The sequence below is a fragment of the Balaenoptera musculus genome, chromosome 2, assembly GCF_009873245.2.
Source record: "Balaenoptera musculus isolate JJ_BM4_2016_0621 chromosome 2, mBalMus1.pri.v3, whole genome shotgun sequence".
Taxonomy (NCBI): Eukaryota; Metazoa; Chordata; class Mammalia; order Artiodactyla; family Balaenopteridae; genus Balaenoptera; species Balaenoptera musculus.
Genome location: NC_045786.1, coordinates 58,240,705 through 58,259,443, shown reverse-complemented (window position 1 = coordinate 58,259,443; position 18,739 = coordinate 58,240,705). Strand labels below are relative to the sequence as shown.

The following is an 18,739-nucleotide window of genomic DNA, read 5'->3' as shown; positions in this document are numbered from 1 at the left end:
GTTTCCTTACTTATTTTCATTTTGGATGATCTGTCCATTGGTGAAAGTGGGGTGTTAAAGTCCCCTACTATGATTGTGTTACGATTGATTTCCCCTTTTATGGCTGTTAGCATTTGCCTTGTGTATTGACGTGCTCCTATGTTGGGTGCATAAATATTTACAATTGTTATATCCTCTTCTTGGATTGATCCCTTGATCATTATGTAGTGTCCTTTTTTGTCTCTTGTAATAGTCTTTATTTTAAAGTCTGTTTTGTCTGATATGAGAATTGCTAGTCCAGCTTTCTTTTGATTTCCATTTGCATGGAATGTCTTTGTCCATCCCCTCACTTTCAGTCTGTATGTGTCCCTAGGTCTGAAGTGGGTCTCTTGTAGACAGCATATATACAGGTCTTGTTTTTGTATCCATTCAGCCAGTCTATTTGTTTTGGTTGGAGCATTTAATCCATTTACATTTTAGGGAGTTATCAATATGTATGTTCCTATTACCATTTTCTTAATTGTTTTGGGTTTCTTATTTTATGTCTTTTCCTTCTCTTGTGTTTCCTGCCTAGAGAAGTTCCTTTAGCATTTGTTGTAAAGCTGGTTTGATGGTGCTGAATTCTCTTAGCTTTTGCTTGTCTCTAAAGGTTTTAATTTCTCCGTCGAATCTGAATGAGATCCTTGCTGGGTAGAGTAATCTTGGTTGTAAGTTCTTCCGTTTCATCACTTTAAATATGTCATGCCACTCCCTTCTGGCTTGTAGAGTTTCTGCTGAAAGATCAGCTGTTAACCTTATGGGGATTCCCTTGTATGTTATTTGTTGCTTTTTCCTTGCTGCTTTTAATATTTGTTCTTTGTGTTTAATTTTTGATAGTTTGATTAATATGTGTCTTGGCATGTTTTTCCTTGGATTTATCCTGTATGGGCCTCTCTGCACTTCCTGGACTTGATTAACTATTTCCTTTCCCATATTAGGGAAATTTTCAACTATAATCTCTTCAATATTTTCTCAGTCCCTTTTTTTCTTCTCTTCTTCTTCTGGGACCCCTATAATTCCAATGTTGGTGCGTTTAATGTTGTCCCAGAGGTCTGTGAGACTGCCCTCAATTCTTTTCATTCTTTTTTCCTTATTCTGCTATGGTTAGTTATTTCCACTATTTTATCTTCCAGGTCACTTATCCATTCTTCTGCCTCAGTTATTTGGCTATTGCTTCCTTCTAGAGAATTTTTTTGTGTTTTTGAAGATAGTTCTTTTATTTATTTATTTATTTATTTATGGCTGTGTTGTGTCTTTGTTTCTGTGCATGGGCTTTCTCTAGTTGTGGCAAGCGGGGGCCACTCTTCATCACGGTGCGCGGGCCTCTCACTATCGCGGCCTCTCTTGTTGCGGAGCACAGGCTCCAGACGCACAGGCTCAGTAATTGTGGCTCACGGGCCCAGCTGCTCCGCGGCATGTGGGATCTTCCTGGACCAGGGCTCGAACCCATGTCCCCTGCATTGGCAGGCAGATTCTCAACCACTGCGCCACCAGGGAAGCCCTGGAGAATTTTTAATTTCATTTATTGTGTTGTTCATCGTTGTTTGTTTGCTCTTTAGTTCTTCTAGGTCCTTGTTAAACGTTTCTTGTATTTTCTCCGTTCTATTTCCAAGATTTTGCATCATCTTTACTGTCATTACTCTGAATTCTTTTTCAGGTAGACTGCCTATTTCCTCTTCATTTGTTTGGTCTAGTGGGTTTTTATCTTGCTCCTTCATCTGCTGTGTGTTTTTCTGTCTTCTCATTTTGCTTATCTTACTGTGTTTGGGGTCTCCTTTTCGCCGTCTGCAGGTCCATAGTTCCCGTTGTTTTTGGTGTCTGCCCTCAGTGGGTAAGGTTGGTTCAGTGGGTTGTGTAGGCTTCCTGGTGGTGTGGACTGGTGCCTGTGTTCTGGTGGATGACGCTGGGTCTTGTCTTTCTGGTGGGCAGGACCGTGTCTGGTGGTGTGTTTTGGGGTGTCTGTGACCTTATGATATTAGGCAGCCTCTCTGCTAATGGGTGGGGTTGTGTTCCTGTCTTGCTAGTTGTTTGGCATAGGGTGTCCAGCACCGTAGCTTGCTGGTCGTTGAGTGGAGCTGGGTCTTCGCGTTGAGATGGAGATCTCTGGGAGAGCTTTCGCTGTTTGATATTACATGGAGTCAGGAGGTCTCTGGTGGACCAATGTCATGAACTGGGCTCTCCTACCTCTGAGGCTCAGGCCTGACACCTGGCCAGAGAACCAAGACCCTGTCAGTCACACGGCTCAGAAGAAAAGGGAGAAAGGGAGGGAGGGAGGAAAATAAAGTTATTAAAATAAGAAATAAAATAAAATTATTAAATATTTAAAAAATTTTAAAGTAATTAAGAAAAAAAAATAAAAGAAAGAAGAAAGCAACCAAACCAAAAAACAATTCCACCAATGATAACAAGCGCTAAAAACTACACAAAAAAAAAAAAAAAGAAGAAACTGACAGGCAGAACCCTAGGACAAATGGTAAAAGCAAAGTTATACAGACAAAATCACACAAAGATGCATACACATACACACTCACAAAAAGAGAAAACAGAAAAATATATATATATACCTATATATAAAAAAAAGGAAGAGAGCATCCAAATCAATAAACAAATCTACCAATGATAATAAACTCTAAATACTAAACTAAGATAAACATAAAACCAGAAACAAATTAGATGCAGAAAGGAAACCCCAAGTCTACAGTTGCTCCCAAAGTCCACCTCCTCAAATTTGGGATGATTCCTTGTCTATTCAGGTATTCCAGAGATGCAGGGTACATCAAGTTCATTGTGGAGATTTAATCCGCTGCTCCTGAGGCTGCTGGGAGAAGTTTCCCTTTCTCCTCTTTGTTCGCACAGCTCCTAGGGTTCAGCTTTGCATTTGGCCCTGCCTCTTGTGTGTAGGTCACCTGAGGGCATCTGTTCTTCCCTCAGACAGGACGGGGTTAAAGTAGCAGCTGATTAGGGGGCTCTGGCTCACTCAGGCCAGTGGGAGGGAGGGGTACAGAATGCAGGGCGAGCCTGCGGCGACAGAGGCCAGCATAACGTTGCAACAGCCTGAGCCAGTGCCATGTGTTCTCCCGGGGAAGTTGTCCCTGGATCACGGGACCCTGGCATTGGCGGGCTGCAGGCTCCCAGGAGGGGAGGTGTGGATAGTGACCTGTGCTTGCACACAGGCTTCTTGGTGGCTGCAGCAGCAGCCTTAGCGTTACATGCCCGTCTCTGGTCCACGCTGATAGCCACGGCTCACGCCCATCTCTGGAGCTCAGTTAGGCGGTGCTCTCTCCTCGTGCACCCCGAAACAATGGTCTCTTGCCTCTCAGGCAGTTCTAGACTTTTTCCCGGACTCCCTCCCGGCTAGCTGTGGTGCACTAGCCCCCTTCAGGCTGTGTTCACGCAGCCAACCCCAGTCCTCTCCCTGGGGTCTGACCTCTGAAGCCCGAGCCGCAGGTCCCAGCCCCCACCTGTCCCAGTGGGTGAGCAGACGAGCCTCTCAGGCTGGTGAGTGCTGGTCGTTACCAATCCTCTGTGCGGGAATCTCTCCACTTTGCCCTCCACACCCCTGTAGCTGCGCTCTCCTCCATGGCTCAGAAGCTCCCCCCCCCCCGCCAACCCCTATCTCTGCCAGTGAAGGGGCTTCCTAGTGTGTGGAAACTTTTCCTCCTTCACAGCTCCCTCCCAGAGGTGCAGGTCCTGTCCCTATTCTTTTGTCTCTGTTTTTTCTTTTTTCTTTTGCCCTACCCAGGTACGTGGGGAGTGTCTTGCCTTTTGGGGGGTCTGAGGTCTTCTGCCAGCGTTCAGTAGGTGTTCTATAGGAGCAGTTCCACGTGTAGATGTATTTCTGATGTATTTGTGGGGAGGAGCGTGGTCTCCACGTCTTACTCCTCCGCCATCTTGAAGGTCTTCACTTTTTTTAAAAAAGGTACACCTAACTGGTTAGATATTAGATTATCTTCTATTACTGAAGAAAAAAGTTCTAGCAAAGGAAATCTTTGTGGAAGTCAGTTTGTCTGGTTAAGTGGTAATTAACATTACAAAATGATCCAGTTTTTTAAAGTGTTGCTAAAAACTTCTGTATGAAATGATTTTTTCCTATGCTTGGGGTGCTTCATCCCTTTTCCTTTTCTTTTGCCTGTCTCAAAACCTCAACTTTCTCAGAAAAGCCTATGCTGACCCTTTCCCCAATATACAGTTGATTCCCCCACTGTTCTCATAGAGCACCTTTCCTTTTTCTTCAGAGTACTTATTATAATTGAAATTGTTTTATTTATATTTATTTGATTAATGTTGGTCTCATCCACTAAATTTTAAGCTTCATGGGGGACAGCAAGTATGATTTTTTGTTCACCACTTTTGACCTATAGTTCCCAGCACTGAGTAAGCATTCAATAAGTGTTTGTAGAATAATTGAACCAACAGAATATTTCACACTACAACTAAATATTTCATTTGGTTATAATTTTATGCCTGGGAAATGGGGCTAATTTCTTTTTGTATTTCTGTTTAGAATGTGGCAGATCAGATTGCATTTCAAGTTGCTGGTGGATTAACAGCCCTTGAACACATTCTTCAAGTAGTGGTCCCAGTCACAAATGTGAACACAGTTTCACGAATTCCTCCTAAGTAAGTATAGTTTTTTAATCTGTCTTTCACGTTTCATTTGTGAGTCATTTCTGCCCTATGGTTTCCATATGGGGGACCACAGGAAAATTGTATGTGTATTCAGGCTTGAATAGCAAAAGCTTACACTCCCCATTAGGGAGAAAAACAGAGGTGCTCGACTTCATTTACAAAACTCAAATTGAGCTTAAAAAGCCTTATGAAGGAAATTTCTTTGGTCTGTGACCTTTTCTAATCCTAAATCTAGAAGAACTGATGAACTTGTGAGAAGTTCTAACTGCTTACAAAATTTGAACAGAAATGAATAGTAATAACAGCTAACTTTTTGTATTGCATACAAAAAAGGAGGTAAGTACATTGACAAAGGCCTGAGCTGTGAAATTTGAAGAAGTCCCTAATGTCCAGGAAAAGCAGTCTGAGGCCAAGACCGACATAGTCTAGAGTCCCAGCCAAATAGTTGGGAAGTGGATTGCAGTTTGGTCTTTTAATTGCAAATTGCTCTGTCGTAAGGATCATGTGCAGCCTTTAGACCCAAGATCTACTTTCTTATTCTTTTAAGTCACCCTTTGGTCCCTGGCCATCTAGGATGTAGTAGCTGACAGCATTATTTCAGAAGTATTGTATTCCTGAGTTGTAACATGCACAATTTTTGGATATTTTGTGGAGACTCTTATTTACAGGGTTTAAATGAGAAGTTTTGATAAAAGTTCAGTTATATCACTGAGAAACTTTTAAATATTTAATTAACTCTGCAAAAGTGAGTGCTTCATTTGTCCGCTGGATACAACAGAAAAAAAAAATTCCAAAAGTATATTATCTTTCTTCCTGAGAGACATTTGGTAAAATAGAAATAGCACCAACTTTGGAGTCAAACAAACCTGAATTCCAGTTTTAACTCTGCTGGTTACTAGTTGGGAGAATTGGGACAAGTGCCTTAATCTTGTTGCATCTGTTTCCTCATTTGGTCAAACAGGGGTAATCATATTCACCTCACAGTGTGGGGATCAGTTAAAGTAATAATGTATGTGAGAGTTCTTTGTAAACCTTAAAGTGTTATATAAATATTAGGTGGCAGTTTTTAAAGTAGTAATCTTGCCTGGTTTAAGACAGTGTTATCTATTTGACGTGAGAGATTTCTAAGTACAGACTTTGATACTGAGTTAGTTTGGGTTCTTTTGCAATACTGACAAAGTAGAGATTAATGAAAGAAGGTATAGGTGTCCTTTAAAGTCAGTCATCTTTCTTTGGAGCAGAAAACTGTACATGGGGCAGTTATAGCACACATATAGATGTTCTAACCCAGAAGAGTTGCTATTCCTTATCAAAGTAGACTTTACTGACAGTGTGTTGCTTGGCATGTTGTCAGCACTCAATGTATATTAATTGGCAGAGAGAGAGAGAGGAAGGAAAGAATGAAACACAGTAAACTGTTTGAGATAAGAAAGGAAATGGCATTTGATTCTTTGGGACAGCGCTTTTCATAACTGTTAATAATTCATATTGTTCATCTTAACTGCACCTGTAGTTTTTGTTTTGTTTCTTTTTTGGTTTCGTTGTTGTTGTTGTCGTTTTGTTTGTTTTCTGGTAGGCTGCAACACGCATGACCCTGAGCTCCCTTAATGGTAACCTAGATGAAATGCCTGTTTCCCAAAAGCTACCTTTGTCATTGTGGCAAAGGGCATGTTCTGGTGCTTATTTGTGCCTCTTGTTTAGGGAACAGAAGAGGTTTCCATAGTTCCCAGAAAGACCTAAGTAAGAATTAGCACACCTGCTTTGGAAAGGAGCCATGGAATCCTGAAAGTCCAGATCAATGCTTCTCAGCTGGCCACAGTGCCAGGATTGAGAGTTTGTTTCTTCATCTCATCTCAGGCCAATAGGCTTGTGTTTTCAGCCAGGTACTGCTTACTGAGTGAGGCCAGCACTCAGGGCTGTGGGCATCTAGCATTGACTCTAAGATTCTCCTGTCCGTCCTTAGCACAGCTCAAGATCATGACTCCACTTTCTAAACTGGCCTCACTTCTCTGGGCTAATGAATTAAGGTTATGCTACTTACTTGGAGGCAGGCAAGAAAAATGCCACAAGTACATTAGATTTAAATGTAGACTCAAAGCACACTGGTGGGCCTGAGTCAGCGACTTTTTCATATTCCTTCTAACTGCTCTCTGGCCTTGGGACTTCCTTTGCTCTCAACTTGCCCAGATCCTCTCCTTCTATCCCTGTTGAGCTCCCAGCCCTCCTCATCATGAAACTTCTGCCACCTTAGCACATTTTGTTTTCTGCCTCCTGTGGCATTTCATGGCTCTTACCTAGAGAGACTGTATTTTGTTTTTTGTTTTTTGTTTTTTACTATCCTACAATAGTTCATTTTTCTCAGCAATAAACAGGAAAAGATTTGAGAAGTTGCAGCCACTGTCTAGTAACATTTATCATGTGGATTACCTATGACTGCAAGCCTAATGTTTCACTGCCCCTGCAGCCCCAGAGCTCTGTGAGTGGAAAAACCAACTCCTTGATCCTCTTTCCTCACCACTTTGCCCATCTTCCTTTTTACTCCACATGGTACCTCAGCAGTTGTTCTATAATTATTGCTAGGTAACTCCCTCTGAGTGAATATTTTGCTTCCAGCAGATTTTTTTAGTGTGAAATTGAGAATTATACCCACTTATGAAAATTTAAATTTTTGAAACCTTTCTGAATCTTCACTGGGTTGTTTTTCTTTTTTTTAGAAACAGAGAAAGCCCATAATCCTGCTTGAATCCTTTTCAAATTATCATTGGTTAGGTCCCATTTGTTTATTTTTGTTTTTATTTCCATTATTCTCAGAGATGATCCAAAAAGATATTGCTGCAATTTATGTCAAAGTGTTCTGCCTATGTTTTCCTCTAGGAGTTTTATAGTATCCAGTCTTACATTTAGGTCTTTAATCCATTTTGAGTTTATTTTTGTGTATGGTGTTAGAGAATGTTCTAATTTCATTATTTTACATGTAGCTATCCAGTTTTCCCAGTACCACTTATTGAAGAGACTGTCTTTTCTCCATTGGCTATTCTTGCCTCCTTTGTTGTAGATTAATTGACCATAGGTGCATTGGTTTATTTCTGGGCTTTCTAGCCTGTTCCATTGATCTACATGTCTGTTTCTGTGCCAGTACCATACTATTTTGATTACTGTAACTTTGTATTATAGTCTGAAGTCAAGGAGCCTGATTCCTCCAGCTCCGTTTTTCTTTATCAAGATTGCTTTGGCTATTCAGAGTCTTTCATGTTTCCATAAAAATTTTAAAATTTTTTGTTCTAGTTCTGTGAAAAATGCCATTGGTAATTTGATAGGGATTGCATTGAATCTGTAGACTGCATTGTGTAGTATAGTCATTTTAGCAATATTGATTCTTCCAATCCAAGAACACCGTATATCTTTCCACCTGTGTGTGTCATCTTTAATTTCTTTCATCAGTGTCTTATAGTTTTCAGAGTACAGGTCTTTTGCCTCCTTCAGTAGATTTATTCCTAGGTATTTTATTCTTTTTGATGCGATGGCAAATGGAATTGTTTTCTTAATTCTTCTCTTTGATCTTTCACTGTTAGTGTATAGAAATGCAACAGATTTCTGTGTATTAATGTTGTATCCTGCAACTTTATCAAATTCATTGATGAGCTCTAGTAGTTTTCTGGTAGCGTCTTTAGGATTTTCTATGTATAGTATCATGTCATCTGCAAACACTGACAGTTTTACTTCTTCTGTTCCAACGTGGATTCCTTTTATTTCTTTTTCTTCTCTGATTGCTGTGGCTAGGACTACCAAAACTATGTTGAATAAAAGTGGTGAGAGTGGACATCCTTGTCTTATTCCTGATCTTAGAGGAAATGCTTTCAGCTTTTCACCATTGAGTATGATATTAACTGTGGGTTTGTCATGTACAATGGAATATTACTCAGCCATGAAAAAGAATGAAATAATGCCATTAGCAACAACATGGATGGACCTAGAGATTACCCTACTAAGTGAAATAAGCCAGGCAAAGACAGTTATCATATGATATCACTTATATGTGGAATCAAAAAAAAAAAGATGCAAATGAACTTATTTACAAAACAGAAATAGGCCCACAGACATAGAAAACAAACTTATGGTTCCCAAAAGGGAAAGGGGTAGAGGAGGGATAAATTAGGAGGTTGGGATTAACATAAACACACTACTACATATAAAATGGATAACCAATAGGGGCCTACTGTATAGCACAGGGAACTATGCTCAATATTTCATAATAACCTATAAAGGAAAAGAATCTGAAAAAGAAGATATAGACAGATAGATAGATATAGATTTATAGATTATATAGATAAAACTGAACCATTGTGCTGTACACCTACAACTAACACAATATTGTAAATCAACTATACTTCAATTAAAATATATATATATATCAATTATTACTGAAAGGACTTGGTCGGGAGATGGTATTCTAAAATCAACCTTTTTAACAAATGTGCTCCAGTAAAATTGTTTTCAGTGCCAAGAAAGATCACCCTGAAACAAGACAATTTTCTTTCTTTTTTTTTTTAATTTTTATTGGAGTATAGTTGCTTTACAATATTGTGTTAGTTTCTGCTGTACAGCAAAGTGAATCAGTTATATGTATACATATATCCCCTCTTTTTTAACAAGGCAATTTTCATTTCATGTTGTATCTACTTTTGGAATGACTCATGTTATTCTGCCTCCTAATTTTACTTGGAGAAAACAAGTACAAAACAATGAATGACATATTCTAACCTTTTCTTTGGTTTAGACTAATAACAGTTGTTTTACATAGCTTTTTTTTTAAATCAAAGTATAGTTTATTTACAGTGCTGTGTTAATTTCTGCTGTACAGCAAGATGATTCGGTTATACATATGTACATTCTTTTTTATATTATTTTTCATTATGGTTTATCACAGGATATTGAATATAGTTCCCTGTGCTGTTAGGACCTTGTTGTTTATACATTCTATATATACTAGTTTGCCTCTTAACATAGCTTTTAATATTTGAAAATAAATGGTAGTTTGTCATTTTCTTTGGGCAAAAAGAATGCCCCATGTTATGTAAATAAGAAGATGGATCTGCTGTGACCTAAACTTTGTGTTGTGTTTTTATAGTATATTTACATAGTGGCAATGATAACAGAAGTGAGAGTTGACACTTGCTGGCGTTCCACATGTCCAAGCCCTTTTTAGGCAGCAGTAAATGTTCATATTTCATAAAGAAGCCAGCAAACCTTTTGGACCCCCAAAAATGATACTGGGCTGTCTTTCCCAGGTTGCCTTTTACTTACCTGGTATTCCTAGTTCTTGACAGGTACTCATGGACAAAAAAGGGGCCAAATAGTTAAGCTATTCTACTTAACTATTTTATTCTCTAAGCTGCTCTAGGTTGTTCTGTAGCAGAACTAACCAGCCCTCTTTCTTCTCCATCAGCCTTGCTTCTCTTCCTCCATTGTCCCTCTGGACACAGTTTTTTTATATGGAAGTAGTCTTATCAACATGGAGCAGTGCAGACCACATGGTAAAATGGAGAACAGACAGGCTCTGCAGTCAGATCTGAGCTTAAATCTCTGCTTTTCACTTGGTAGCTATGGGATCATGGGCTAAATTACTTGTTATAACAGAGCCTCAGTTAAATGGTAACCCTACCATGTAGGGTAGGGCTTGTTGGCTGCTAAAAGTGTGTGTATTTATTAAGTGCTCTGCACAAAGAAAGCACTTAGTTAATATCAGTGGGGTTTTTCTGGTAGTTGTTATTGTTTTGACTCCACTTACCCTACTTAATTAATGAACTTTAAATCCCTAAGTCTGTGTCACTTTGGGTTCTAAGAATCTATGATCTATTAATTTTACTTGGTCATTTGTTTTTTTCACCCTAAGTTCAAACTTCATCCTGGTTGATTTTGGCCCAGCCTGTCAAGATCCTTTTTGGATCCTGATTTGGCCTCTAGTTTAGTTTCTTTTTCTTTAACTTCATGCCACTCCTGAAGTTGATCTATAAAAGATATGTATCTTCATCTAAATCACTGAAGAAATATCAAACAGTTTAGAGAATAGTCCAATTTAGCACTTTATTAATGTTGCCAAGTACTCCATTTGTTGTGTTATCTTCTCAGAGATATTGTAATTCCTTGGGATCAGAGACCATAGTAAATACATTGATTATAAATCATATGATATCTTAATAAATATCATTTGAATACATGAATGAATTCGTTTTCTGAGACATGGAAGTAAAGCAGTAAAAGAGCACACTGCTTCAAATACTTGACTCTGTGGATTTAAAATATGATCACATCTCAATCTTAGCCAAATAAAGCCCTACTGATTTTGACCACTCTGTTAGCTAGACTTAAGGCAATATTTTTTTATTCCATCTTTAAACTTCTGTGAATTTGTGTGTCTTATATCTGTAACTGCTTTCCTCAGAAGGTCAAGGGGAATGCTAGAACTATATTCTTGGTTGTTGTCCTTATCACAGTTTTAGAATCAGAGGACACGGGTTTATATAAGATTACCCCTGTTTTAATCTATGATGAAAAATAAATTCTTCCTGCTGCTGTGGCTTTTATAAAGTATACCTCTCTATTCATATCAAACAAATTAAGTTGCTTTTTTGCTTCTTTAAAGTATATACATTTATCTATCTAGTAAATCAGTCTCAGGTAGAACAATAGTCACTGAATACAGTAAAAATAAATAAATTTAGGATGATGTGAGGTAGAGCCTTGCTTACTAGGAAGATCACAAATTTACTCTCCAAAGTAAAATAACATAAACTTGTGCAATTTATCTACTTGGCAATATTGCGTTTGCTTGATCCTTTGAAGTTGGTGGGGAGGCAGAACTTAACATTTATTGAGAGCATCCTCAGTGCCAGTCACTGTGTTAGATGCTTTGCGTGGCTTCCCTTGTTTGCTCCTCACAGTCACCAGCAGCCATGTATGTGACCACTGCCAGAATGAGGGTCAGGAGCAATGATGTTTGGGGCATGACTGCAACCTGAAAGAGAGCCATGATACTCCTTTTTCAAAGAGTGTTTATTCTTTCCAAATGGCAGAGTGTTCAGAATTACTCTCCCATGATTATTGAGGTTTCATCCCTAAAGGTGTCTGTTCCTTTTTCTTGGTCTAGTGATACTCACAGGGTAGCGACTGATGCAGTTCATTTCATAGTGGAAAAGGGATATCCCGTTGTATACCAGAAGCAGGTAAATGACGTAGGGCTTCTGATCCTGATACCCAGGGAAACTGTTCCCTAGGGATTCCTTTCTTGGGATCAGTTGTATTTACGTATGGACATGGGAATGGGATTGCCACATCTAGGAACCATTTGAAATAGACCTTGTCCTTAGGGAACTTACAGGGAAATGAGGTGGGTTAAACTCTAAATATCATTAGTACTAGCCTGCTGTGTTACCTTTGTGGAGTAGCCAGCCTGGTGGTATATGTAAGCTCTTCATAAAAGGAACATTTTGTTACGTATCTAATGTCTGCAAACTTAGTTTCCTCAGATGCCTGGCCTCATGTGCCTGGCCTATAGCTTGCTTCTTATTCTGGTCTCTTGACTCACTTGTCTGTTCTCTTTGGAGCTCATCTATTGTTAAATCTTTGCCTTTCTCATCAGTTTGTAACACAATCCAGACTCCGTTAACCCGTTCTCACCATGAGCTTCCTTCCCTACTACCCTTTTTTTCTTCTTGGCTTGTCATATTCACTTCATATTCGCCTCAACTCCATTCCGATTTGTTGTTCCCTTTTTCTGGGTGTTATGAATACTACATGTTCTAGGCATTGCAGCTGTGCCTCTTCTAAGCAGCTATATTTTATGCCATAGGATGTTTCCCTCAATGGCCATAGCTGGTTAAACCAAGAATGGACATTTGACACAAAAGCAGCCAATCTATAGACCAGCCAGCAATATCAGACTTAAAACGCAGCCCCCAAAATTAAACTGGTCCAGTCAAGTTTCTCTCTCAGGAATTTGCAGTTGGAAAATTATAAAACTCCAACCCATTTTGTGTGTGTGTGTGTTTGAATTTGAAAAATCATGTAGAGTAACTTCTGGGACGGTCATTACAGGGCTATGTTCACTCCAAGTTTAGCAGGACTAATGAAGGCCAGTTGGAGGGAAAGGAGGAGACCAGAACTGCTTCATGAGAGAAAAGGAGGCCAGAAATGAGAGTAGGCCCAGTCCACAGAGCTGGCATTGTTGCTGCCCTCCTGAAGTCTGGTAGTTCATTTTCTCCTGGATTCACGTGAAAGTTCCCAACAGCCTTACAGTAAATGCCTCTTTTTACTTGACATATTTTGAGTAAATTTCTGTCCCTTCCAACCTAGAGCCTGACACTTCTAAATACAAATATTAAAGATTTTTTAAAACTCTAGATTGGGTTGAAAATATGGGGCTATGTTATAGAACCTTCCTTGCAACCTGATAGAATTGTTTTTCTAAATTCTTTCATACCAAGGAAGAATGAATGAATGCCCACATTTTAAAGTAGAAATAGAGAAAGCACGTTTTACAAGTTCTCTAGGGTATAGTTCTTTATGAACATTAAATGTTTCTACAAGCTGGAACTGGCTGAACTTTCCTTTTTTCTCCTAACCCCAGTTTGGAGAATCTGTATAGAAAATTATATACATTAAACATTCTGTCCCTGGGTGCTAAGGCAAGCATACTTCAAGTAACATACTCTAGAGTGCAGAGCGTATTTTCAGGATCAAAGATTGGAAAACGTATTGTGTATTGTTCTTTAATAACAGTACATAAGTTCTGCAAGAACAAGTAACAGTACTACTCATGTTCTTTATAGCCCTCAAGTGTTAACTTTCTTGGTTGGCCCTTGGGTCTCAGATTGATTACCTCATTATTAACTTTATAATTAGGACTTAGTTTGAATCCCAGTAGCACTGTCTTATTTTTACAAAAACTACAAGTATATTTTCTTAGACTCTATTTTCTCAGACTTGATCATAATGGACCATAGTCCAACTTTTTAATAAAAAATGTTTGTTCATGATGAACTTAATCATTACACTAGTTATCTTCTAAAATTAGAACCAGTTGCCTGTTTTGAAGCTGAGGTTAAGATGTTTTGAATGTGAGGAGATTGCAAGAGCAGTCACCCCCCAACCCCCCACTCAAGTCCTGACAGCATGATGCAGCTCAGAATGTTAATCCTATACTACAAGGTAAAGCTTTATTATATTTTTAAGAACTGAATAATATGCCTTTATTTTAAGATTTAACAGTGCAGTTTCAACTGCTAGGAGAAAGATATAGCATTGGTAAAAGACAAATTATTTTTTTGTTAAGTCATTTTTATAGTACTTAAAAGAAGGAAGAAAAACGTTGACTTATTTCAGTTCAAGCTTTTTCTGGACTTGCAATTTTGTTCTTCTCAGGGAAACCACACAATATCTCCATATTATTAAACATCTATCCCAAAGCATGACATAGTCAAGTACCTGATGCAAGTTTCAGAGCATTGCATTATCCTATTCCTCTCTCTCTCTCTTTCCCAATAAGAAATGCAAAACTTCATTCTAGATGGGGTTGTTGTTTTACCAAAATTGCACTGGTAGATGCTGGATTCATGTTTTCTGATAGAATTTGCAGTTTTGAAACTTTTTTCTTAGCCCAGTCTACATTAAGGCATTTTCTTTCCACGTATAAAGTTCTCAGGTAATATTTTGTTGGTTGAACATTTTTGGTTACGTTTCTACTTAAGAAAAATCTTTGACTTGGACTGTCACTGTTAAATAACTCCTGGGGCATTACTCACAACTTCTTTGAGGCTCTAACTTGCTTGCTATTTCCTTTACACTAATGCCTTCTCCAGGGAATCATTTTCATCAAGCCTAGCTGTTGATTCAGAGATCAGGTTATTGCCTTACTGAAAATAAAAATTCATATAAATAGTTCTCAGCATTGACATTTGAGTTAATATAAATACAAATCTCTCTCAGTTTTTCAAATTTATGCATTCCAGCAAAGATGGTTGTAAAGCTAATTTCTATTAAGTGAATCCTATTTTCATATTAATTTCCTTCTAAAATCAGCAGTGTATTTCTGTGAGGAAAGTGTCAATGCACTAAACAATTGAGGTAGAGTTTGTGACCAAGTCCTTTGGTGTTCTAGACAGTGTAACACAGCAGTCTTACTGAAATACTCTGTAGCACTTTCAGAATTATGAACTATGTAGCACTTTGCTAACTTTGTAACCTCTTTTCTTTTGTTACCATCTGGGACTTAGATTCTTGAGAAACACCTAAGTAGGATGAAGATTATAATATCACATTTTACAAATATGTATACAGTCTAACACATAATGTATTTTAGGCTAAAATCTACTTCTATAAACATATTCACTTTCCCACTTGATTAGTTCTAGAACTGAAGCCAGGAATATCTGTATTTAGAATTAGAGAAGAGGGAATATAATGCACTAATGGATTAAACTCAGCTGGGATTTAGAGTCAGAGCATTAGAGTTCAAATACCAGCTTTGCCAGTATTTAATGTGAGACCTGTCTCTTAAGACCTTATTGTGCTGTAGTATTTTTCATCTGGGAAATGGGGGAAAGATTTCTATCTCATAGGGTTGTTGTGAAGGTGAAATGCTAATATGTAGGAAAGGGCTTTGTGAATTGTCACACTCTAGCATGGGGTACCAGTGGCACTGGGTCAGAATGCGGGATTGCCCTGCACACTGCAAGGTGTGTAATATCCCTTGGCCCGTTAAATACCTCTGCCCTCAGTCATTGTGACAACCAAATATGTTATTATACCTTTCCACACATACCTAGGAGGTTGGTACAATTCTGATTGAGAGTTGTGTGCAGAGCAGTAGACTTGTGGAAATAAAACATTGTCCATACTCTCAGTGGGCTCATTCATTAAGAGGTGAGCTAAACAGGGGAAGAGGTAATTTAGTATGATGTGCTAAGTATAACTATAGAAGTATGCACCAAGTACAGAGATAACATGAAGGATGGAGTAATTAACTGCCATAGGAGGACACAGAATCTTTCCTGTAGGATATGCCATCTAAATTGAGTTTTAAAAGATAGATTCAGAGTTTGCCAAATTAACAAATCCTGCTAGGCAGAGAGCACAGCATGTGCAAGATCATGGAGGCCTGAAATAATAGGATGTGCTTGGGAAGCTGTACACATTTTGATATTCTTAGGACACAAATGTTCTAATAAGAGGAAAAAATATTAGAACACTGTCAGTACAATATAAAAAATAATTAAGTCTGAGTGAATTGGACAAAATGACTAATTCAGGGAGAAGTAAAAGGCATTTATTCCTTATTTATTTCACACATTTTGGCAAGAAAAGTTTATATCTATTTCATTCACTCATCTTTCTATTAGTGCTGCCACTATCTTAGTTTAAGCCCGTATTGCTTGTGCTATTTTAACCAAAGAGGAATTCAGTCATTTAATATATTCTTTTATTGCCATGTACTTAGTACTTTGTTTAGTATTGTGGATAAAAGATGAGTGAGAGAGAGAACCTTTACAAAGAAGTTGTTTTGAATCCCTGCAAAACACTTGGCATTGTCAGAAATACAAGAGTAATAAAACTTTTATAAATATGTTACATTTATTTAACAGTTTTTGGCTTGTCTTCACCAATTTATCACATTATATAAATGAAGAAACTAAGGCTTAAAAAGACTGAATGATTTACCATCAGTTATCATACTGGCAGCTAGGACTGCGCATTCTATTCTGGTACTCTTCCTTCTCTACTTTATTGCCTACATGATATCACCAAAGAGAGATATTATCAGTCTGCAGGTATTTGTTAAATTTCTTCTGAGATATGTGAGACTTTTATCTTCAAAGAGCTTACATCACAACTGGAAAGATAAGACTAATCAGTAAGTTACTCTACACCACACAACAAAAAAAAATTGAATTATTGAAGGTGTATGCAGAAAGTGCGATTTAATTTAAGTTTGAGTCTATAAGGGTCCTCAGTGGATCTCTTACAAAGCTGGTATTTACAGGGTAATGATGGCTATACTTTTGTTTCTGATATGTGAATATTTAACTTTTAAAAATTTAATAAAAATTGAATATTTCTTTGATATTTTATAACAAATTACTGTCATCATTCCTGTGAGTAGCTTGGGGGTTTTTTGTTGTTATTTAGTTTATTTGTTTAGTTTTTTACTTTTGGTGGAGGTGGTATTGTTTGGTTGATTGGTTTAAGGTTTTTAAACCAATTATTGTAGTGGCTTATTGGTGTGGGTACAGAAAATGCTTGTGGAATGATTTTTCCCTCCTAACAGGTTAGGAGCCAAAGAGGGACAAGAGGAATGATCTAACAGAAATTGGGAAAGATGAACCAAAACTACTTGTAACTATCTGTATGTATGAGACAAAATGTTCAGAGAAGATCTAGCAATGAAGTCTAAAAAAGCAGTGCAACGTTTCTGTGTTACCTTAAACACCCTTCTCATGACTTAAATCAGGTGGCAAATATGGAGTAAATTTATCATAAGACTTAGTTGCCATCAGTAACAGATGTGGGAACTATAGAGGTGGGAACCATGCGCCACCCCATGTATCTGCTACATTATAGCCCCTCATTAAATGTTAATAAAATGGTATTTGCCAGTGTGGGTGAAATTTAGGATACAATCCATTGTTAATAAGCAATTCCTTATTTCTAGGCAGGATTATTGTAATATAATTCTAAATGTCTATTTTTAGATCAAGGTTTACTAGAAGTGAATAACTTTCCCCAAGACAATAAAAGTAAAAACATTGTTTTGCAAGCTAATTAGCCATAGTGATTGATAAATACTCATCTCCATTTGACATATTGAGGCATTTTGTTTATGTCTCAGAAGGCTGAACAGAAATGGTTACAGTTGACAGCTGTTGTACCACTAATAAGATTAAAGTAAAGAAATTAGTTGTGTCGACTTTAATCTGCTGTTTAACACTGCAAACCACCTGGGGTCTTATCCAGAGCCAACATGTTTAATTGTGACTTTAAAATTATATAACCAGATCCTACTTAAGAACATATCTAAAGACTTGCTAATCATAACTGTCTTGTTATTAGACAAGACAGAGTTTAACACTAGACTTTAAAATTAATGTTTTAATTTGATGCTCATCCTACATTTTTAAATACATGTTTGTAATCGTTGAAACATAACACCTTCTCAGTGGGAGGTTAATTTTAGGAAATGCAGGAAGTCTAATTAGGTTGTGCTTAAAATATATATGGTTTTGCATTTAAAATTAGAATATGTCTCTGTGGAATAATTAAATTGCCTATCTAATTGTCCCAAATTCACCAATTAAAGAAGAACCCTTGAAATAACATATCTACTTGAAAGTTTCTTACTCCTGCTCTGAGGCATCATTATACTTAGGAAAATCATTTAATTAAAATATTAATCTCAGTGTTATTAAAATGTTACATTGTAGAATATGATATGCAATGTAATAATCATTTGTGATTGTTACATTGAATTTTGATGCAAACTGAAGTGTAGGATGCACATAATTTACATACCCATAGTAAAGATAGGTTGGTCGGCAGCATTATTAGCGTCTCTTCAAGACCCCTTGAGCTGTCTTGATTTGCAGTTCCTGGATGTTGGCCCCCCTGCTATCCCCGCCCACCCTAAGTGTTCTAGCGTCAGAATGGAGGGAGTCAGAGGTAGAGAAGGCAGTGTGGATTTACACTAGTCATCACTGTGCCAGTGGGAAAAGTTTTCCTCTTTATCCACAGCTCACACGGATCCAAATGTCCAAATGTCCACTGCAAAAATACCTCCAAATTCTGTCACAAGTCCACATTCTCTGTGGTCACAAAAATATCAAAACTGAATCATCTCTTCCTTATTAAATTTTCTGCATCATTCTTCTGTCCTCAGATTTCTTGCTGAGAAGACATTTTCTTATTAACCAAGACTTGCTTATTCAATATCTTCAAATTTTATCAATAAAATAATAATACTTAAAAAGATTTCCATATATGCAAGACCACATATAGAACTTTTTGCAAATACATTTTCCATGTTAAATACTATTTTGCTTTG

General features: G+C 37.7%; 1 protein-coding gene across 3 annotated transcripts in view; it reads left to right on the top strand.

Moving 5' to 3' along the window:
• The window catches only part of SCAPER (S-phase cyclin A associated protein in the ER), a 475,492-nt gene that overhangs the window by 321,457 nt on the left and 135,296 nt on the right, over positions 1-18,739 (top strand). For all 3 annotated transcript variants that reach the window (XM_036843858.1, XM_036843856.1, XM_036843857.1), the window contains exon 24: positions 4,523-4,638. In XM_036843858.1, the coding sequence (XP_036699753.1) occupies positions 4,523-4,638 (116 nt within the window). The remainder of the gene's footprint in view (positions 1-4,522; positions 4,639-18,739) is intronic.